Source organism: Protopterus annectens, chromosome 12.part0, assembly GCF_019279795.1.
Source record: "Protopterus annectens isolate FY-2018-M chromosome 12.part0, PAN1.0, whole genome shotgun sequence".
In the NCBI taxonomy this organism is placed as follows: domain Eukaryota; kingdom Metazoa; phylum Chordata; order Ceratodontiformes; family Protopteridae; genus Protopterus; species Protopterus annectens.
In genome coordinates, this window is record NC_056746.1 from 455156227 (window position 1) to 455179985 (window position 23759).

A 23759-nucleotide genomic window follows, 5' to 3' on the forward strand; every position below is an offset into this window, starting at 1 on the left:
ACAGTTCTTATACCATTCCATCTGTAATCTGCTTGCAATAAAACTGACTTATTCACATCATTGTATTTTAATATTTATACATCTGCAATTGGTTACATAAGAATTTCAAACATTTTTTCTCTTGTTCAGACCTCCACTCCTTGGCAAAATCTTGCACTAACAGCTTTCTTAGAGGTGATGTCCCAGACATACTAGGTACAAACTCTGCAGGCTTATCTTCTGATGGTCATAATCTCAATTGCTCTGACTTTCTCTTCAACAGGATTCAGCTATAATCAGCTATAAGCAATGGTCAGAGAAGGCTCTAAGGTCAACAGAGACCAGGCTGAAGAAAGCACAACAGTTCAAGGAATTACTCAGGGCTCTAGCACCCCAACAAAAAGAGGGAATAGGTGGAGTTGAAGAAGAATGGCAGCACCTCAAAACAGCATGCATGGGCTACATAAAAGATAAGTGGCTGAGCCAGGTGTGGAAATAAGGTACATAAGGAAAGCAGGTGGTGGAATGCAAAAGTCCAGAAAATCATCAAAAGAAAGAAAGCATGCAGGAAAAAGTGGGAGATAGAAAAGACCAGGCTAGGAAGGAATACTGGTTGGCTAAAAAAGAAGTTAAGAAAGGAGTTGCAATAGCAAAGAACAGGGTGTCAGAGGCATTCTACCAACTTCTGTAAAGTGACTCAGTGGGTGGCACAAAAAACTCTATCAGGTTGTAGGGTAAAAACAGAAAGATAAAGAATACAGTCTGACACCTTTCAAAGGATGCCAGCTACAACCTGCTCCTCAGTCCACAGGACATCAAAGGCAGCTGGAAGGAGTACTTCCAGCAGCTTCTGAATGAAGAAAACCCCATAGAAGCTGTACTGTCCCAGACAGAGCCTATGATGAGGGAAGAAGAAGAGCCCACCCTAGAAGAAGCAAGAATAGCACTAACAGCACTAAATAAAATGATGTCAGGGACAACAGCAGGCTCAGATGAGGTTACAGCAGATATGATAAAAATGTTGCATAAGATAGGGGAAAAATGGCTCCTAAGAGTACTCATAGCAGTGTGAAGAGAAAGGCATATCCCAGATGACTGGAGAATAAGCATAATGATGCCACTGTACAAGAACAAAGGGGACATCAACAACTCTGGGTAGCAGAAAGGCATCAAACATCCATCACTCTGCAAGAAAGTTCTGGAGAAGGTGATTGATAAATGGATACACAGAGCAGGAGAAAGTAAGATGGGAGATGAGCAGTTCGGATTCAGATCAGGATGCAGCACAACTGACCTGATGTTTGCAGTGAGAGAGATAGTTGAGAAAAAGATAGAGATGAGGAAAGAGTCCAACCGGGCATTCCTAGACTTGGAGAAAGCATATGACAAGGTCCCAAGAAAGATGATTTGGGCAGTACTATGGTGGTTAGAAGTCCTAACAACAGTGGTGGAATTAATGCTAGCTATGTACAAGGACCCAATGACTCAAGCACAAACAATGTTCCATCTCACAGTGGGGTTCCCAGTTAGAGTGGGTGCGCACCAGAGTTCAGCTCTGAGCCCACAGCTGGTCATACCGGTGAAGGACTATGCCACTCATTTGTTCCTAACACATATAACAAGAAGGCTTGGAGCTTTGTTCAGATACTTTAATACATACAAACACATCAGGATGGATAGCAGCATCATTAAATACAAACAAATTAGTTAACAAACAGAGCTTACATACATACGTGCTTACTTCTCAACAGCCTACTACAAAATGGCAGTCAGACTTGCATGTGCTCAGTATTTATACACTTGCGCAAGCCCTTGGATAGCTTCTTAAAGGTATATACTCACATATTGATCTACATCCTCCCTCTTAAAAAGATTGCCCTTTATGCAAAACGATATCAGACAGACATGCATTACTATGTACATTAGAAACAAAACACAATGTTCATGTTCAAGTCATATCTGCTACAGGGTTTAGAGATTTGGCCATATCTTGTAACATAACAATTAGGAACAAATTTAGCAATAGGGACATTCTGTGGTGCACAACTCGTATCAGGATTCATCATAGGAACAGGAATGTCCTCTGGAATTGGAACATCGGACAACTCACTCTGAGATAGAGTCTTTCTTACAGGCTATCTGCTGTGGTATAGGCTCGGACACAGGTCTCAAATGTTTCCAATTCCACCAAAAGTTGCTCCTTCTGATTTCACAATATACAATCTCAGCTCTAGACCAATATTCTTCACGACACCAATATGATCATAACCTTTGGATGTTTGCATCCTTACCACTTCTCCCTCTTGTAATGGACTGAGTGGCTTACTGGTCTTATTGTAGTAGGACTTCTGGATTAGGCGCCTCTTCAACAAAATGGCTTTCACTGATATGTTGTTCTTGACACATGGAACCAACAATTGATTACTGATTGGTAATGTGGTTCTGGTTTGTCTCAACAGAAGTCTCTGAGCAGGTGAACCAAGATGTTTATCATGAGGAACATTTCTGAGATTCTTGAGATTCAGGAAAACATCACTATTATCTCATTTTGACTTCTCAAGTAACTGTTTTGCACTTTGAACTGTGCATTCTGCCAAACGATTTGACTGTGGGTACTCAGAGCTACTTCTGACATGAGTAAAGTACAATTCTTCAGCAAATCTTTTGAACTGTTGGCTTGTAAACTGCATGCCATTGTCAGAAATAACTTTGTGCAGACTACCATGTACTGCAAAATGATGCTTCATCTTACTAATGACAGTACTACATATTAGGTTAGGAAGCAGGTCGATCTAGAGCCAATTGGAGTAAGAGTCTACTAACATCAAATAATGTCGACCATTCAACTTGAAGATGTCAGTGGCTACTGTCGACCAAGGTAGTTCCGCAATCTGGTTAAGCTGAAGTGATTCGTTCTGTTGATGTGACTTTGTACTGTTGCACACTGAACAAGATAAAAGGGCTTCCTATTACATTATCGAATTGCTGAAACTTTGAAACTGTAAACATTGAACACAGTTAATCGAAGTTTCAGCAATTCAAACTTAAAAAAAGGTCAACAGTTAAATAACTATAATTTTTTTTAATTTTCCCTTTCCGCATATTCCCTTTCTGCAATTTAATGCGATCTCGGAGTTGGAATATTTAAAAAGTGGGGGGTGCAGGGGGGCTTGTTTTTTTTTTTTTTTGGTATGTTTTCGAAATTATGAAACATTGACTATACAAGTTCAATCTTTTAGTGTTCGATGTTTCATGATTTCGATAATGTAATAGAAACCCGATAAAAGTGCTCTCTCCAAAATACTAGCTCTCTCTCCCTTCTTTTGGTAGATTCGGTTCCTGGGTGACCATGATGCAAGATAGTAATGTACTCTGGTTGCAAGGACTTTAGAACAATTACTTTCAGACCTTTCATAATGATACCTTTGTCAGACAAAATCTCATCTATGTATGGAAAATAAGGTTGCACTTCTTGAGGTAAACTTGATTGATAAAGTGGTTGAGCCTTTGTAAAATGAAGTGGCTGTGTGATCCTTCAGCTCATCAAGATCTGTGGAGGAAAAAATTCTCATTTCCATGACTTCAAAATCAAGGTTTTCATTCTTGTGCTGTTCTGTGGTGTTTCTGTGCAATCTGGATATGGTATCAGCAAGATAAAGAAGTTTGCCTTTCTTGTAGGCAAGATTGAAACTGTACTTTTGCAATCTCAGTATCACCTTTGCAGTCTGGCTGGAGCTGAATGCATAGGTTTTCTCAAAATAGTGACTAGAGATTGGTATTCTCTTTCAATCTGGATAGGTCTCCCATAAACATAATCACGGAAATTCGAACATACAAACACAATTGCCAAAGCTCTTTCTCGATCTGGGCATACTACATCTCAGTTTGGGTAAGAGCTCTCGATGCATAAGCAATGGGTCGATCCTCTTGAAGAATGACTGCACCAAGACCAAATTTCGAAACATCACAGGAAAGTGTAACTGGTTTGTGAACATCATAATATCTGAGAGTTGGTGGACTAGCAATTCTCTGTTTCAGGACATCAAATGCTCTTTGGTGTTGCTCTAACCAAGACCAGGATATATCCTTACTTGTCAGCTCTCTGAGTGGTGCTGAAAGTTGGCTTAAGTCTGGAATTTGCAGGGCTTGAACACTGTCTGGAGCTGGCATCTCGAGAATGGCTGTTTGCTTTGAAGGATCCAGCCGTAGGCCTGTACTCGTAAATAAATGACCAACATAAGGAAATTCTTGTAGCCTGAATTTGCACTTGTGTGGATTGAGCTTGAGATTCACTTGATGTGTCCTTTCTAGAAATTTTCTGAGGTTTCTTTCATGTTCTGCTTCATCATGACCTCCTACCAGTATGTAGTCTACTATAATAGCATGTGTACCCCAAAAAATTTGCTCCATTGCACGTTGAAAGACTTAATTTGCAGAATTTATCTGAAATGGCATTCTCAAAAATCTGTACCTGCCAAACAGACTACTGAAAGTAGTGAGCAATGAGGATATTTTTGTCAAGCTGAGTTTGCCAAAATGAACTCTTTGTATGTAAAACAGAAAAAATGATGGTGTTTGGCATCAAGGCTGTGACTTCTTCAATTGTGTGCATTGGATGATGAGGTCTTTTAAGTGTTTTGTTCAAATTTCTTGGATCAATACATATTCTGATGTCATCTGAGGTTTTCTTATGAGCTGCCACCATGGAAGATACTCCTTTAGTTGGTGTTTCAACTGGATAATCACACCTTGTTGCACCATTTTATCTAACTCGGCTGTGCGTCTGTCCTGTATGGCTAGTGGAACTTTGTGTGCTGGCCTGATAACTGGTCTGACTTCTGGGTCTAACCTCATGGAATACACAACTGAAGTGTGCCTAGTTTGTCTTCGGAAAGATCAGCATAGTTAGAAAAAATGTGCTGGGCAAAATTAGAGGGTCTATATCAGATCATCGAACGCTGAAAACAGCGAACGATGATTGATCAACCCTATTTCACTGAAAGCTGAAAATATCGACAGCTCAGAACAGCAATTTCTTTCATAGGGAAAGAAATCGCTGTTCCAAAAAAAAAAAAAAAAAAAAAAAAAAGTAAACAGTTACAAAACACACACACCTACCTTAACCCTACTTCTAACCCAAAATAAAAAAGGAGACAGTTTAAAACATATATCCACCTAACTTAACCCTACTTCTAACCCCCCCCAAAAAAGTAAACATATATACACTTAACTAAACCCTACTTCTAACCCTAAGGTGTAAGCTAAATGTACTACTACATATGCACTTACCTTAACCCGCACCCTAACCCTAAGTTCAGTAACTATTGCACATTTACATTCGGGAGCCATACTGGATAAGGGAATCTCTGAGACCGCACTCTGAGATCGCACTACAGTGCAAAACATGGCAAACTAACGAAGCAGCCAAGCGACTTCTTTCCCAGGGAAAGAATTCGCTGAAAAGCCGCTTCACTATTTTGCCTGTTCACTATTTTAAGTTTGGTGAAAACGCATTCGATTGAATGCGTTTTCATTGATGTGATAGGGACCCAAATTAGAGTAGTGGTCTTTTAACTAACATGGTGGACCTCCTTATTGAATGATTTCAGTCCCATTTTCAAACTGTCTCTGAGCCCTAATAATGACTGGATGTACCTCTTGACTACATAAAATAATAAGTCGTAGCTTCTTCCAGCAGAGTAACATGAAAGCACTACTGAGCCTTCAATTTGAATTTCTTCACCTCCATAAGCAAGAAGCTTCACACACCTTGCCAAATCAAACCTTTCACCATTACACACTCTAGCAAATGTTTTTGCTGACATAATATTGCACGTTGAAAGTACAGTTGTGTACACTTACCATAAATGTAGATGTTCGAGTGTATTCACTGTTGCAGTCATTACATTTGGGTAATCTGCTGGCAGGTTGCCCTCAGTCGGCCTGATTAACAAAGTCTTGGGTCTTGCATTGGTTGCTGTCCCTTCTTCCATGATGTCAGGTTGTCAGGGGTATAAAGCATGCAGCCGACGCCATTACATCAGTTTCTCTTGCCCCAGATGTCAGGTGCCCTCCAAATGGGGAGCAAAATATATAAGTAATTAAAAAAAAAACACAAAAATATACCTCCAAACAAAAGCAAATACACCAAAAAGGTTTTTAAGCATAGTAAAAGAAAGTAGAGGTATAGTAAGAGAAAAACAGCGGGCTGGAGGGAGGGTAACCAGGACTGCAACAGTGAATACACTTGAACATCTACATTTATGGTAAGTATACACAACTGTACTATGGTCTTTGTGTTTCACTGTTGCAGTCATTACATTTGGGTAGATTCCCAAAGCTATGGTTGGGAGGATGGATTTATACAGCATTAAGACCAGTTATAAGGCCCTGCAAAACAGCAGTGGCAAAACCAGCTCTGGATTTACAGGAAATTGGTAAGTGATAATGTTTGGTGAAAGTATGAACTGAACCCCAGGTAGCAGCTTCTAGAATATCCCTGGTAGGAACACCTCTGAGAAAGGCTGTAGAAGTAGATGCAGCCCTGGTAGAATGATATCTGATCCCCTGGGGGATAGGTTTTCCATGGTGCTTATAGCAGAAATGAATACAATGGCTTATCCATTTAGAAATGGTTTGTTTTGAAATAACCTTCCCCTCTGCCCCTGCAGCAAATGCTACCAGCAGTTGTTCAGATCTTCTTCGAGATTTAGTCCTGTCCAAGTAGAATCTAAGTTGTCTGTGTACATCCAATGAATGCAGAATCCACTCCCCCTTGTTCTGTGGATTGGGAAAGAAAGTTGGCAAATGAATGGACTGATTAAGAGCCGCCCTGGATACCACCTTGAGCATGAAGGATGGATTGGTCCTGAGTGACACCCTGTTCGCATGAAAGATGATGAAAGGCTCCACTGCCATAAGGGCCTGTAATTCAGATATCCTTCTAGCTGAAGTGATTGCTAAAAGGAAGGCTGTTTTCCAGGAAAGAAATTTTAAGTCTGCAGTAGCAGCTGGCTCGAAAGGAGGTACAGTGAGTTTCTCCAATACAATGTTACAGTCCCAGGCAGAGGTTGGCACTCTCCTGAGTGGTCTCAAGTTTTTGGCCCCTCTGATATACTGTTTTAGCAGGAGGGTGACAGAAGAGGGGGGTTCTGTGTTGTAATGAGCTGAAATGGCTGAGGCATGAATTTTAATGGAGGAAAAAGACAGGCCCTTGTGAAGCATCTCAGTTAAGTATTGCAAAATCTGAGGTAAACTGGGCACTGCTGTGCTCATCCCTTGAGACTGATTCCAGGCACAGAATCTTTTCCATTTGTCAGCATAAGATTTTCTAGTACTAGGTCTTCTCGCCTCCAAAATGACATCCATCACAGGTTTGCTGAGGGATGCTAAGGAGGAATTTAAAGCTGCAAGATTCAATATTTGAAGCTGAGGGTGCAGAATTTGGTTCTCCTGCTAAGACAGTAAGGAAGGTGTCTGAGGCAGGTGCCATGGAGAAATTTGTGACCTACTGCGCAGGAGTGGGTGCCAGTGTTGGTGTGGCCAGCCTGGAGCAATCAAAATCATTTTTGGCTTGTCCTGTTTGACTTTTAGTAGAACTTTGGAGAGCAGAGGCAGAGGGGGAAAGGCATAGACTGATAGGTTTTTCCAGCTGAAGGACAGAGCATCCACTTTCCAGGCTTTTTTGTGAGGAGTTCTTGTGCAAAATTTGTCCAACTTGGTAGTTCTGGGGTGAGGCAAAAAGATTTATGTCTGGGCTCCCCCATTTGCATGTCAACATGTAGAAAATCTGTGGTTCCAGTTTCCATTCGTGTGGGTCCATGAGATTTCTGCTTAGTTCATCTGCCAGAATATTCAGCTTTCCTGGCAGGAACTGAGCTTGTAGTTGTACTTGGTAGCTCAAGGCCATGTTCCACAATGCCATGGCTAGTCTGCAGAGGGGATAGGAATGCCTAACCCCCTGCTTGTTTATGCACCACATAACCGTGGTGTTGTCCATCTTTACCATTAGTTGTCCTGGATGAAGGTAGTCCTTGAAGGCTGTCAGAGCATTCTGCACAGCTAGCATTTCTTTTTGATTGATATGAAGGTGCATTTGATTTGGGCTCCATTTGCCCTGTATGCACTTCCCCTGCCAGATGAGCCCCCCATGCATAGTCTGATGCGTCTGTAGTTAGGGTTTGGGCGGCAGGGGGTGGTGTGAATGGCGGTCCCTTGTTTTGGTGGCAGGCCTCTGCCCACCATAGGAACTCTAGTTGCAGGCAAGGTATAGGAATCATTGTTTCCAGGCTGTGACAATGTTGACTCCATAACATTTTTAAGTACCACTGAAGTTTCCTCATATGCAGTCTTGCATATGGAATTAGAAGAATGCAGGAGGCCATGAACCCCAAGGCTTGCAGTATTTGTCTTGCAGATAGCAGGCCACCTGTTTGAAGTAAGTCACCAAATGAATTTGCTTTTCTGGCATAAAGAAAGCCATCTGGGCAGTTGTATTCAAGCTTGCACCCAGGAATGTAATTTTTTGAGAGGGTACAAGTTGTGATTGCTTTTTGTTTATGGTGTACCCTAGACAAGTTAGAACCCTTTTTACAAATGCCAGATGTTTTAGAAGAGTGGCCTGATTTTCTGCCTGAATTAGACAATCATCCAGGTATGGATATATTTGAATATTTCTTTGCCTGTGAAATACAATTACTGGAGCCAGGCACTTTGTGAATACCCTATGCGCAGTAGACAAGCCAAAGGGCAGTGCAGAGAACTGATAATGCAAGTAGCCTGCTTTGAAGCGTAGGTATCTTCTGCAAGATTCCCTGATTGGGATATGCAGGCAAGCCTCTTTTAAATCTAGAGTTGCCAACCAGGCATCCTTGCCTAGCATAGGAAGTAACTGGTGAAGAGTCAGTATTTTGAATTTTGGAATGTCCAGAAAGGTGTTTAGAGTAGACAGGTCCAGAATTGGATGCCATAATTTGTCTTTTCTGGGTACCAGGAAAAGTCTGGAATAGAAACCTTGTCCCTTTTCCTCTTCTGGTACTAGTTGAATAGCCCCCATGTTTAGGAAGGAAAGTACTTGTTTCTGAGCCTCTGCTCACTGATTTGGGGGCAGGTCTGGCCACCCGTTTGGAGTTGGCAATGTGTGGAAATTAAATCTGTATCCCTGGGACACTATATTTAAAACCCATTAGTCCTGGGTTATAAGTTGCCAGTTTTTTGCATGAAGAGCCAGTTTTCCCCCCAAAGGGGCGGCTGAGAGGTAAGTGCTTGGTAATTTTAAAGGAAAGTCATTGAGACGGTTTACCATAGGGTGGTGTCTTGCTATTTCCAGATTTGGAAGTAGAAGCACCCCATTGCTTAGTTCTGAGAGTCCCTTGGGACTGAAACCTGGTGCTTTTGGAGTGTCTTGTTTTGGCTTGAGTGGCTCTGGAAGGAGCTGGAAAGGACCAGTTCTTAGTAGGCCAGTGCCTACTAAATCTTGGAGGTTGTACTTGTAAGAAATCTTTCACAGTTTGCATAGATTTAGCTTTATCTGATCAGGCAGAGACTGCTCCTTAAGCCAAGCATGCCTTCTAAGCACAGACCTAGCAACAGCAGCCCTGCAAGAGGCCTGTAAAGAATCAAAACCACACTGCAAAGTATGTTTTCCAACTTGTTCAGCTGAATGCAATAAGTCCTGTAAATCTTTATTTTCCACACAGTACGAAATCAACATCATTTTCTGTTTAAGCAGTCCCCTGATATGCTGTTGATATTTTAGCATATGGAATTGACAGTTTAAAGCCCCAATTGACAAGGTTGCAGAAGTATAAACCTTTTTACCCCATCTATCCAGTGCCCTGGAGTCTCTATCAGAAGGGATAGGAGTTTTAGCAGTAGAAGCCTTAATGTCATTGGGCCCCTGAGAAATGATTTCTGGGTCCGCAACAGGATTTTTGAAAAGGAATTTGTGGGACTCAGGAACCCTGTAGTATCTGTCTGGTTTACTAAGGGCCAGAGGCAGGGAATAAGGGGCCATACTGGATTCCGAAAACACATCATCAACAATGTCTAGTACAAGAGGTATAGCCAAAGGCCTATGCTAAAGAAGAAGAAGGAAATTCCTAAGCCTCTTTTTGGATTCAGAAAATTCCTGACTTTCCCAGTGGAAATGCTCCCTTAAGGTTTGTAAAGTTTCCCCAAAAGAAAAATCCTCAGGGGGAGAAGCAGAGGGAATGGAATCCTCTGCATCAGAATCCTCATAAGTAGGTATGGACAAATCCAGGTCATTAGAAGAGAAGATTCATAGTCAGGTTCAGCCCTAGGCCTCTTAGAAGGGGTGGGGGTTGACTACCCCCGATTAGAGTAATTAAATCTTCAGCCATTTTGAGCATTTGTTTTTTAGGCATAGGGGCCTGAACATGTGGCCTGGGCGTCAGTTTTTTAGACATAGATCGAGATTTAGGCCTTAGTATTGAAGGTGGAGTCGGTTTAATATGCAACTCTGTAGGCCTGAATACACCCTCAGAAGCCGGTGCCTGCACAGCGGCTCTGGACCCATCCAAGGTAGAGACATCCACGGGTTCCATAGGTGAAGCATCTCACGGCATACCAGACTCCGAATGGGTCTCAGTAGAGGCCTGCGAATCAGAACTAGCGGGTATCAGGGGCTGAGAAAGCACCTCACTGAGTACCAGCGAACTGGCGAATAGCTTAGGAGAAGCACCGTTGGCAGTTTTGGACCTCAACAGCCTGTCTCTGTCTTTTTCTTTGCGTTTTTTCAGTATTCATGAAGTTGGATGGCTAACCGACATCATTTCTGGATAATTAAACCAAGAACCAAAATATTTAGAAGCAAAAATGTACCGACGATGGACAGTGCGCTGATTAAATAAAGCACAAAACTGACAGCAAGGTACATCATGGTCAGGGCCTAGGCAAGGAATACAGTACAAATGAAAATCCTTATGAGGTATTTGCTTCCCAAAAGTAATGCAATTATTAACTTTTACTGACATCGGCAAGGAGCAAGAAAAAGTTTCCCCAACGGGGTACTTAGCTTTTAGTTGAAGACTTCGGTTCTGAAATTCGAAAATGAAAATTTCAGGAGTTGGCTGACCGGCACTTGCAAACTACTGCTGCTTCGGGCACTGCACCGCAAGAAAGACTGATGTAATGGCATCGGCTGCATGCTTTATACCCCTGACGACCTGGTTTGCCATTTATCTGAACAGTGCAAAATACTTCACTCTTTGCCCTTAAATTTACTGCACTGACCATTTCATGAAGCACTGACACACCATCAACATAAAGAGTAGAATTGCCACTGTCTAACTGATCAACTCATTTGTTAAAATGATCCCTTTTAATAAAATAATGTGGGCCTTTTGATTTACAAAATCTTTTGAAATTATTCCATTTATTGCATTTGTGGCATTGTTGACCAAAAGCTAAACATGTCTCCATTTTAGATTTTAGATTCATGGCTTCTACCACAATTGCAACATTTGGCAATGGAACTAGGTTGGGGCCCATACTTTGAGTTTGTTGACTCACTCTTGTGCTTCACTGAGACTGTAAAGTCTGGAATGTGCTGGAAAGTTCTGGGGATTACCAGTGAGTGATGCAGGGGTTGCAGTTGCTGACATGTGCTTGGGCCTGTTTCTCTTAATAACGTGCTGCATACTAGCAACATGAGCTTTATCACCATGCCTTCTAGAGCTATTCTCATTTGTAACCGTATTTGTGTGCTTTTCTGTGAGCTTGTGTATCTGACAAATCTCAATGGCCTTATTCAAAGTTAAATCACTGTCCTGAAGCAAAATCTTTCTTACAGCATCATCTTTTATACCACGCACAAGTCTGTCTTTTATCAACTCATCCCTTAAGTCACCAAATCTGCATGTTTTAGCCTTATTTCTCAGGCCAATTATATATGTTGCAAAAGTTTTACCAGGCTTTGGATCCCTTGAGTAAAATAAGTGCCTTTCCATTGTAACATTTGTCTGGGGGTTACACATTTCTCTAAATTTACATTTTAAGCACTCTGGGTCCTCCCTTGACTCAGCTGGTATAACAATATGACGGTTCCCCCTCTCCTGTATAGACAGCAGGTACATACACAAATGAACGCTCTCTTTCTATAGCTTCTGACCCAGCTAAATTAAGCAGAAAAAATGCCTTTGTACAGTCATCTTTATTAGACAATGCAGCCTATATGAAAATGTCATAGTAATACTACTGTCAAATACAAGTGCACTGGGTTTTCGACATCCGTCTGCCATGTCCATAATGTATACACAAACACACTGCGAATATGGCCCTTGTAATTCTATATGAATAAATTGTGCTGTAAGCTTGTAATAACATTCAAATGCACAATAAACTCTTTGAAATACTTTACTTTGTGAACTATGCTCTGTAATGGCTGCACTCTGTGAAATATGCCTTGTAACATTAACACCGAAATGTGATGAGATCTTGGGACACAGGTGGACAGTAGTCTCTTCTTTGATAATCACATTGCCACAGTAGTCAGGAAATCCTTCTACATTGCACACCTCATCACAAAAGGTTTCTCATCCAGGAAAAAAGAGGTCATTGTTCCCCTCTACTCATCACTCATTAGACCCATTATAGAGTACAACGCCCCTTTTGGTATGTACCTCACAAGACATCTGCAACAACTGGAAAGGCCACAGAAATACCTCACAAAGAGGATTACTGGCCTCAAACAGATGCCTTACGCAGATCGTCTCAAAAAACTCCAGCTTTACTCTGTCGCATATCGTCTACTCAGAGGCGATCTCTGCCTAACATACAAAGCTATGTCAAACCCAGAGCTGTTGGACATGCTCCACATAAAGAAATCCCAATCCCTTTGAGCTACACGCTCTAGGGACCTAAACCTTGTCACCACAATAAACAGAACATGCTGGAGGGATAGATTCCTGACCCAGAGACTTCCCATACTCTGGAACAAGATACCTATCTATATCAAACAAAGCTCCTCATTAGCACTCTTCAAGAAAAATCTTGATGATTGGATGGGAGATAGGAAATTCACCCCAGGGATCACTTCTGTGGCCCTGCTTGACAGGGGCACAGGAAAAATAATTTTCTTGGGTGGCAAAAGCCAGGGTACCGTTTGGCTAGGCTTATATAGGCCCTAGGGCCAATAGCCTAATACCTATCTATGAACCTATGAACCTACGTAATGGCTGTACTTTTGTGAAATAGCTTTACTGTAACACTGCACAAACGTGAACACTTTATACACTTCTAATAACTCGGATATTTTTGCTTAATAAGAATATACATATGCTTTGTGAAAATGTGGTCATTTCCCTTTATTTTATTCATTTTATGCAATTCTGACTTTATTTCAAACATTTTCATTAGTAATTTGAATTTTATCAATACCGTACATATTTGTTCATGCGAATATTATTTAGAACATTCTGTATGCCCCATTTCATATTGTACAAAAAGAAAGAGTGCTGAGCAAGTTTTAATACCTGAAATTTGTTTCTGACCTGTTTTACGAAGTTTGCACATTTTAGGAATGATCCACTCCTGTATATTCCACCAGCACCTAAACAATGGCCTTAGGTTGTTTTAGCCAAGCCACTTCTGACTTCATGCCCCTTCAATATGCGTCTTCTAACACTATGTCCTTTTAAACATGCCACTTCTGGCACAATGTCGCTTATTCGTCTCTAACACGTATAACAAGAAGGCTTGAGGTTTCGTCCAGATGCTTTAATACATACAAACACATCAGGATGGATAGCAGCATTATTAAATATGAACAAACTAGTTAGCAAACAGACCTTACATACATACCTGCTTACATCTCAACAGCTAACTACAAAATGGCGGTCTGACTTGCACGTGCTCAGTATTTATACACTTGTGCAAGCCCTTGGAAAGCTTCTTAAAGGTATATACACACATATTGATCTACAGACTACATTAGCAAACAGGCTGGAGGGGATAGATCAACAAAGTGCTGTATGCAGATGACGTGACATTACAGGCAGACTCTAAGCAAAAACTTCAGCAAAGGATAGGGAAATGGAATGCAAAACTGAAGGCACATGAGATGAAAGTAAGCACAGATAAGGCAGTGGTAATGGCAGAAAATTGGGGAAATCAGAAGAAGCTGAGAACTGAGACAAAAGGGAAAATAGTGATACAAATTAATAGCTTCATGTATATGGGAGGGGTGGTTGAGTAGAAGGGAAGTCTGAATGAAGAGGTCAAAGCTAGAATCAGAGGGGCTGCAGCCAAATGGCACAGAGTCTCAGGTGTAGTGAATGAAAGAAGAATGCCAAAGAAGCTGAAAAGTAAGATGTACAAGACAGTGGTGTGGCCAGTATTACTGTATGGTACAGAAACCTAGGCAGTAAAGCCAGAGGAAGTTAGAGGCGATGGAATTTAAGTGCCTGAAAAGGGTGGTAGGATGCACAGTGTGGGACAGACCAAGAAATAAGGACACAAGAGCAGAAACCAAAGTAGCTCCAACTGCAGAAAAGATCAAAGAGAACAGATTACAGTGGTTCAGACACATGTGCAGAAAAGCAGAAGAACATTTGGTAAGGATGATTTGGGACAGACAGGAAAAAGGTAAGAGAAAATGAGACTATCCAGCAAAGAGGTGGTTGGATTGTGTGAGAGAAGGTCTGCAACAGTCAGGCATGAGTGTTGAAGAAGGCAGGAGTGTGGCACTGAATCAAGAGACATAGTGACAGTTAACACGACACACTGAGCCCATGTAGAAAATGGGAAAAAGGGTCTGATGATGATGAGGATGATAATGACGATGACTCAGTCCCTACCACCTACCAATAAAAGATGATGCATATTTCACACCTGTCATTCTTATTTTACATTTTCTCTTATACAACTTGAAATTATGATGTCTTAATCAATTTTGCTCTCTTATAATGATTTTCTTGTATCTAACTTCATACTGTTAGGCCATCGATTATATTCACACCACCATCCCAGCCTTTAATTATTTATGAAACAGTTCTGAAAGACCTCTAGCAGTGATAAAATATCAAATGGAGTATCAGCATTCTTGATAGCATATTAAATATTTACAAATCAGAGCTCATATCATCTAGTTTTATCTTCCAGAATCCCCTAATGCATCATCTATATCTAAAAATAACTTAGCATCTAATTATAGTAGAAACCACTTCTTTATATGTAAACAATGGGTAATGCACTCTTTCAACCACTTTATTCAGATAATTTGAAGCAATACAATTGCAACTGTTAGCTTTCTTTACAACTTGCATTATATTACTCATTCTGTTTGGATCTAGTTGTCTCCTGACAAAACCTAGGCTTGTCATTTGTTTCACTTCCTGAAGCATATATCATATCAGGATTTGATTTCATGTGATGATTACCAGAAAAAATCTTTATAAGCCTCTAAATAAATAAGCACACTCAGGTAATATATCAGTGTTATGGGCCCGTACCATATCTGAAAGGTTTATGCAGATGTATGACTGTTTCGCATTCTGTTTTTATACCGTAATTTTTAAGTGTAAAATGCTTTATTATGACATTTTTTATTGTAAAATACTATATAATCATCATGCAAACTGCACTTGACATTTTGGCAATGACTGTCAGTACAACATTTTTATAATTATATGTTGCAAAATACTAATAACGAGATCTAATTTCAGTCAGTGCTTATACTCATCAATATAATTCTGAAAATCAAAGATACAGAAGCATACACATTTATCCCATACTAATCAATTACTTTCCCATCCTTGTCAGAAAGTGTAGGATTGGAATTAACTAAATGTTTAGCAGCAGTAGGATTAACTAAAGCTATAACTGCTGGGTCAGGTTTGGAATGAGTATATAAAAACTTAAAGGATTGAGGAACTTTATACAATCTATCTGCTTTTTTAGGGGCAGCAGGCTGACTTGTCAGGAAAACTGCAGGTAGTGACATACACATCCTCCAGCACTAACAGCACTGGAGGAATGGGTGAAGGTTCTAGAAATTAACAGCTCATTGTATTTTCTGAGGGACAGAGAAATCTGTGTTCTCCCACTGAAAACAGAGCTACAGTCTGGAAACAGTCTCAGAGAGAGAGACCCCCCCCCCAACAAGCAGAATCAGACACAGTGCTCTTCACTGAATCTGAATAAGAGATCTGAGGAGAAAACCCTGCATATGTCACTACATCTTGCTGTTCAGATTCAGATTCTTGAATCTCTTCAAGAAAAAGACATTCCTCTTTCTTTTACCAAAACACACTGTAAAAGAAGGAACAATAGCCTGACCTAAACCCTGAGCCCAACTTAGTAAACTCCTGTCCATAGAAATTTGAGGAGGAATAGATCCATGTTTAATTTTCTGTTTCTTTTTGACAGGAAAAATGGGGCCAACAGTGCTGTTAATGGTAGCAGCAGCTTCTCCCAGGGATGGGCACAATATTCTGACTAAACAGCGAAGCCTTCCCTGTTCATTCTCCCAGGACCAACAAAAGTGGCTCTCCCTTGCCCCCTGGGGGGACCTCAATAGCCACAGAGGATGTGGCTAACCCCTAGTCCATACTGAGTGTAGGTGCTACACCAAAGAAATCTGGTAAAAGGTGAGTGGTCTGTGGAAAGAGTTTTGGCCACAGAGAAGTCACCCACCTGCGGCCAGGTCAAGTTGCAAGTCTACTGTGGAGGCAAAGGCTGTTTGCTTAACTTTTTGTTACTGTGACTGGAAGAAGGACCAACCATGGGACTGGTAGCTTGTTCCATGATCAAGCCAAAAATGTTGCCCCATTCCTGGGGAAAATAAACAGCAAAAGCCAGTAAACTGTTAAAGGTGTCAAAAGTCCCTTATTTCTCACAAAAAAAACACACAGCAAAAAGCAGTTAATACACTTTGACAAACCCAAAAAGTAAACTAAACACAATTTCTGGACAGAAAAAAAAGTTTTTCAACAACTTTAAACAACTTGTAAACTGACAGGAAAAAAGTACACTTCCATTTAAAAGTACAGTTTAAGTCTTGCGACAGTTAGCTAAAACAAATTCCTAAACTGAAAATAAATTTCCTAAACAGGAAAGTAAATTTAAACAATAACATTCATTATGTGGAAGACCTTTCTGCTAAGGGAACTGCCCAGCAAATGAAAAACAGCACAAGCAAAGCCCTGTACATGAGTGCTCTCCTCAAAGGCAGGAAAGCTCTGAAGGGCTTGGGGATCAAACCTGTGATTTTAGGCAGCTCAGCTCAAGCAGTTTGAGAGTGTGGAAGTTGTCCGCTTTGGAAGCTGGATGGCTGTTACATCATTGGGAGGATATAATTCATAGCTAATGGTGTAGCAGCAGTGATCAATACAATGAACATCTGCTTCTATTACCGCCCTGCTAACTGGATCAGATTCAGAACCCATTTGTCTGAAGCAGGAGATTCAGACTTCCTGGAAGTTATAAGGGACTGCCTTTGGGGTAGGGGAGCAAGGTCCTTTAAATAGTCATTCTGCCTTATTTGACTGTCCTTTGTTCTGGGGGAATCCACCTTTCATTTTGGAACCTTCCTTCCATTGCTTTTTAAATATGTGCATACCAGCATTCTTCTGGGACTTTTTATTTTGTTTCTTGCCAAAACTGGACACGAGAGCAGAACACCTCTTGGGAAATTTAGGGAAGAAGGGCTGAAAAATCTGAGAGATTCCCTGAATCAGCATACTTCACTCATCACACTTTCTGATAACCTCTGAAGCAGAAGGTCCAAACACTAAATCTCTTTTCAAAAGATAATTCAAAATGTTATTCCTGACATCATTTGGGAGTTTCTGAAAATGCAGCCAGGCAAACCTCCTCAAAACAATACCAGTGGCAAAAGCCCTGGAAGCAGTATAGTTACAGACTTCAAGCAATGATCAGTGACCTGAAAAAAGGAAGAAACTAAACTACACAAAGCAGATTTTTCCTAACAAGAGAAAATTGCAGCTAAATATTCTTCATACTTTCACAATTAGTCAGTATAAACTTTAATATGTGGACCTGACAATTCAGAATTCGAAAAAATCAAAGCTGCAGAAGCATACAATTTTTTTCCCAAGTAGCTTTACCATCCTTGTCTGAAGAAGAAAGGATTAGACTTAAAATGCATAGCAGCAGCTGGATTAACTAAAGTTATAGTGCTGGGATGTCTGGGATGGTTGTATAAAATTTTGAAAGACTGAGGAACGTTATACATTCTATCTGCTTTCGTAGGGGCAGAAGGTTGTTGTCAGGGAAACACCACAAACAGGAATATAAGTAAAAATCAGCAGGAGTTGGGTATTGGAAATTACTAACAGCATACACTATAAGAAAAACAACAGTACAGCATACTTATAAGATATGAATAATTAAATCAACCACTGCTAAGATTTCTTTTTTCTTTTTGGACAGACAAAGGAGAGGTGTTAGGCCTACTGCCTTAGTGTTGTGAAGAAGTCGATGAAAGAAATTATTGAGGAAGGTTCACTATACAATTAACAAGACAACTAGCATAGAAAGGAATAAACCCAATATATATATATATATATATATATATATATATATATATATATATATATATACTATGTTAGAAGATATGTATCTTAAATAGTAACAAAAAAGTATGACCACTTAATTGACACGCAGATTGCCTGTTCACTATGGTGGCAAACAAGGTCTGGGGTGTGTGAGGGTAAAGGGGAATTATGGGAGGACAATTCTGAAGGAGCTCTAGGTGAGAAGCACTGACAGATGGTTGGATTGGCTCCAACAAGCAGCTCAGTACCCAACAGATGGACCTGATGGACTGATGAAATGGGAAACCTATTTCTGGATTTATTTATTTTTTTAAAACAACACAAGCAAATGCAAGAGTTCTGTTCAAATTTAATCATAGCAAGCAGATTGGAAAAAAGAAAATGTCATCCATTACTCCCTTAAGGTGCCAACTTGATAATATATATCATATGTGGAAGGAAGGGAGAACAGTGACAGACGAGGTGCTATAATAAAGATTAATAACTTAATGGAACCACCTGAAAGAAAATCATTATGCCCTCTATAATGGTTTCCTACATATAGCTGTTATAAATCACTGAAAATAAATTTCTATGAACAGTAAACATCTACAGATAATACCAGCATTTAGGAAGGTACTGCAAGCAGATTACAAAAAAGGAACTCTAGTAATATCAAGATATTGCATTTTGCATCTGATGACATCTGGAGTTACATAAAGTTTATACCCATTAGCTTTGTTGATGGGAGGTATGACTGTGAATACGTAGCATTTGACATTATTATCATTAGTAGTAGTATGCATTGTTAAAGGCCCATCTATCCAACACTCACCTTATCCAGCTCCTTAATTAGCTGTATTAGTTCCTCCCTACTCCAGCCTGCAAAATCTAAAATAAGAAATTAATTACTTCAGGGCATGACTTTACAAGCAAAAACAGAATTAAAAGCATTCATAATAACTACACAAAACCATCCCATTCCTGATTTGTAAGGCTGACTACAGCAGATATTGCACCTAACTTGTATTAAATTATAAATTTGTTATTATTCTGCAGTAATACCGCTAGAAAAAATATATAACCAATGATTTGCTGCTAGATAGTGATTAGTCAATTAACCTTTGGCAGGCTCATGGGAAAACCCGACAAATGGCTGGCACACCAATTAAGAAAAAGTAAGAGGGAACCGTTTATTAAATACTTAACAGAGAATATGTATGAGAATAAAGCTTTTGTGATCCATGTCAATCCACTTCAATACATACGACTAGCTGCTGCGGTCAGTAGTCAGCTCGGCATCTATAAACTTTACCAGGCTTTGGCTCCTCCTGTTCTACCAGTATGCTATGCAAATCTTCCCTTCCTCCAGATCTGAATGTGCCCCTGAATAGTGAGGCACAGATGCACAGAACACAATCATCTCCTTAACAGCCCTACAAGCTGCTAATGCCAAGTATGGGGAAGTTGGAAGGAGATGTTGAGATAGATGGATATGGAGCATGAAGAGCTATCATTTTGGGAAGTGCATAATTTATTATCTTATATAATCAGTCCATTCACTTCAGCCACTAGGGTAGAATTCCCATCTCTTCTTCTTAGTTGATGTTATGATAAAATACCTTTGATGGACAGCAGACCCAAAGACACACCTGGACTTGCAGGTCATATGCAGTCTATAATGTTCTGCAAGAGTATGCAGAGAAGCCAGATTGTATCTACAAAATTAACATCTACATATGCTCTTCAAAAGAAATCTTGAGAGGCATACACTGTACTGGTAGAAAGTGCCCGAGGTTTAGTATGTAAATCTTTATTGTATTTATAGGTTCATAGGTTCATAGGTAGGTACTAGGCTATCAGCCCTAGGGCCTATACAAGCCTAGCCATAACAATTCCCTGGCTATTTCTTCCCACACTATTTACTTCCCTGGACCCCTGTCTAGCAGGGCAACTGACATGATCCCCGGGGTGAATTTCCTTTCTCCCATCCAATCATCAAGGTTCCTTTTGAAGAGGGCCAAAGAGGCACTCTGCTTGACATGTATGAGCAATCTATTCCAGAGTCTGGGGAGTCTCTGTGTCAGGAACCTATCCCTCCAGCATGTTTTGTTTATTGTGATGACAAGGTTTAGATCCCTGGAGCGTGTGGCTCTGAGGGATTGGGAATTCTTTAAGTGTAGCATGTCCAACAGTTCTGGGTTTGACATGGCCTTGTATGTTAAGCAGAGATCGCCTCTGAGTAGACGATATGCGACAGAGTATAGCTGGAATTTTTTAAGGCGGTCAGCATAGGGCATCTGCTTTAGGCCTGTGATTTTTTTATTGAGGTATTTCTGCAGCCTTTCCAGTTGTTGCAGATGTCTTGCGAGGTACATAGCAAATGGGGCGTTGTATTCTATAATGGGTCTAATGAGGGATGAGTACAGTGGGACAATGACCTCCCTTTTTCTGGATGAAAATCCCTTAGTGATGAGGTGTGCCACATAGAAGGATTTCCTGACTGTTGTGGCGATGTGGTTATCGAAGGTGAGACCACTGTCCACCTGTGTCCCTAAGTCTCTTATTACACTTTCGGTGTTTAGTGTACTGCCACCTATATGGTAATTCACGGGTACATGTTTTTACCCAAAGGGGGTAACTATACATTTCTTGGCATTGAGCTTGAGCCCATGGCTCTGGCACCAATCATCTGTTTCTGTAAGGCCCTTTTGTAGAGTATCCACATAATTCGGGGATTCAATAATGGCTCCCAGTTTGCAGTCATCTGCGAACTTTGTTAGCCGGAGTCCCTTAGTGTTTGCCTGTACTTCAGAGAAGTAGATGCCAAACAAGAGCAGTCCCAGGACTGAACCCTGAGGTACTCCACTTGTCACTTGTCTGGAGCTGGATTTGGAGTCGGCTACCTTTACAGTGTGGGTTCTATCAGTAAGCCAGTTAGCAACCCATTGGGTGACGTAGGGATTAATGTCCAGCTTAGTAAGTTTATCTATGATTCTAGAGTGGGGGATGGTGTCAAAGGCCTTGGCAAGGTCTAGATAGGCTGTGTGGATGACCTTACCCTTGTCCATGGCTCTGGAGACTGATTCAAAGAAGTCAATCAGGTTCAGGAAACAAGATCAGTCCTTCACGAACCCAAACTGGGTGGGGTCCAGTGTTTGAAGGTTGCCAAGGTCTTTCTTTATAAGTTCCATGATAATACGCTCCATGGCCTTGCAGATAAGGCTCGTCAGACTGATGAGACGGTAGTTTCCAGGAACCAAGGTGGATTCCTCCTTATTGAGTAGGATAACTGTAGCTTTGCGCCACTCAGTGGGCACGAAACTTGAGGTGAGGTTTATGACATTGTATGTAATAACGTCAGAAAGCCAGCCAGAAAACTAGACTTTTGATATTTTTTGTCCCATTTTAACTGTGGACAATGTAAATAGCTGATTATCTTTTCTCACAGATTTTGTCTTGTCCCAAGAGAAGCCCAAATGCCTACGCACATCCAAATAATAGATAATCCCCTCCATTACAGAAAGAAAGGCAGATTAATTGGCTTGATTTAAATTAATTTCCATTACTATCGTTGGCATAAAAGATAGCTTAATCCATTAGGTACACTTTGTCTTTATGAAAAATCAGATGTGGTAACATCAGAGCCTGCATCTCTGAATGTCTTCTGGCAGCAGTGAAAGCTACCAAGAACATTTTTTTAGGTTAAGAACTTAAGGTCTGCATCATAAGCTGGTTCAAAGGGAAACAGTTAACTTTTCAAGCATGAACTTGAGATTCCAAGTGGGTAGAGATTCCATAAACAGGAGTCAATGTAAAAGTCCACCATTAAGAAAGCCATTAAGAAAAGCTTTATACATCTTAAGGGATGCTAATAAACAACTACTTTGACACTGGTGAAAATCAAAGAAAGCTGCTAAGTAATAGTCAGAGAAGAACAGATGTCACCAGAAGCAAAAATCTACAGTAAATATTTCAGCACAAGTGGAACTGGAGCCAAGAAAGCGAATAGCGCGCTCTGCTAATGCGTCCGTCTCAAGTGTCATAACATAGTTAGGTAGGGGTTTGAATCCTGTGAATGGCAAGTGTGTGTGTTTGTCTGAGGGGGGTTAGTGTGTGAGGGAAATGTCCCTTTTGGCAACTAGGTGAACAGACTACAGGATGCCCATTCCCTTTTCTAAACACTGATGATGTCAGCACTCTATAAGTATAGCAGGGGAAGAGAAAACCCCCAGTAATTCAAATAGCGTGCTCTGCTAATGCGTCCATCTCAAGTGTCATAACAGTCAGAGGGTGGGAGGGTGGACTAATGGTTAAGGTGTTTGCCTTACAAACACAAGGTACAGGGTTTGAGTCTCACAAGGGATAATTAGCTAAGCTTAAAATGGCTCACAAGGGCAGTTAGCTTAGTACTAATCTATGAACCTATGAACCTATGAACTTCTAAAGAAGTCCAAATGGCAGACTTATCCATCTTAGTTTTATAGGTCACTCTACTATTAGGCTTCTGGGCAGAAGCTAGATTCTAGACCACACTTTTGGGTATGCTTAGACCCTTGCCATTAATGTAGGTACAATAACCACATGGTCAGCAAATAAAACAATCTGCTTAGATTAAAACTGAGCTATGAGGATGATCATGGTCTTGCAACCACTGACTTTTTGCAAGAATTTCAGAATAAGGGAAATGAAGAAAGGTAAAAAAAGAGATCTGTAAGCCATTTCTTGGAAAAACCTTATTTGGGTGCCTGCCCCTTTGTGGGGATTTGGGAAAGAAAGTTTCTGTACATGGTATTGGGTGGTGAAGCAAAAGGTCAAGGGTCACACCAGTGGTGGAATAGTTTTCTCCCCACTGAACAACTTATGCGCCACTCACAGCATTGGCAGACAATGGCTGATTTTTACCTCTACTGAACATACTATTCCAGGAATGATTTGTTATCAGAAAGTGATGAGAGAACATGACTCACTGCCAAAGCCTTATGGCTTCTCAACAGATGGGATAGGAATGTGCTTCCTTATGCTTGCTGATATGACAAACTACTGCCATATTGTTGGAGAGAATGGATACTGCACCATGAGAAAGACAGTATTGCAAAGCTTGTGATATGAAAAATACTGCTCTCATCTCCATAACATTTATGTACAGAGGAGCATTTGCTTGTGGCCATGTCCCTTAAACTATCTGCCCCAAACAATGTTCCCCACACCATGGCAGATGCATTATGGTGACTGTCATTTCACAGGAAAAAGTGGAAAAGGGAC

General features: G+C 40.7%; 1 protein-coding gene across 1 annotated transcript in view; it reads right to left on the bottom strand.

Moving 5' to 3' along the window:
* The window catches only part of IQCE (IQ motif containing E), a 2620731-nt gene that overhangs the window by 1350369 nt on the left and 1246603 nt on the right, over positions 1-23759 (bottom strand). The window contains exon 13 of the mRNA XM_044089561.1: positions 19330-19385. Coding sequence (XP_043945496.1) covers positions 19330-19385 — 56 coding nt within the window. The remainder of the gene's footprint in view (positions 1-19329; positions 19386-23759) is intronic.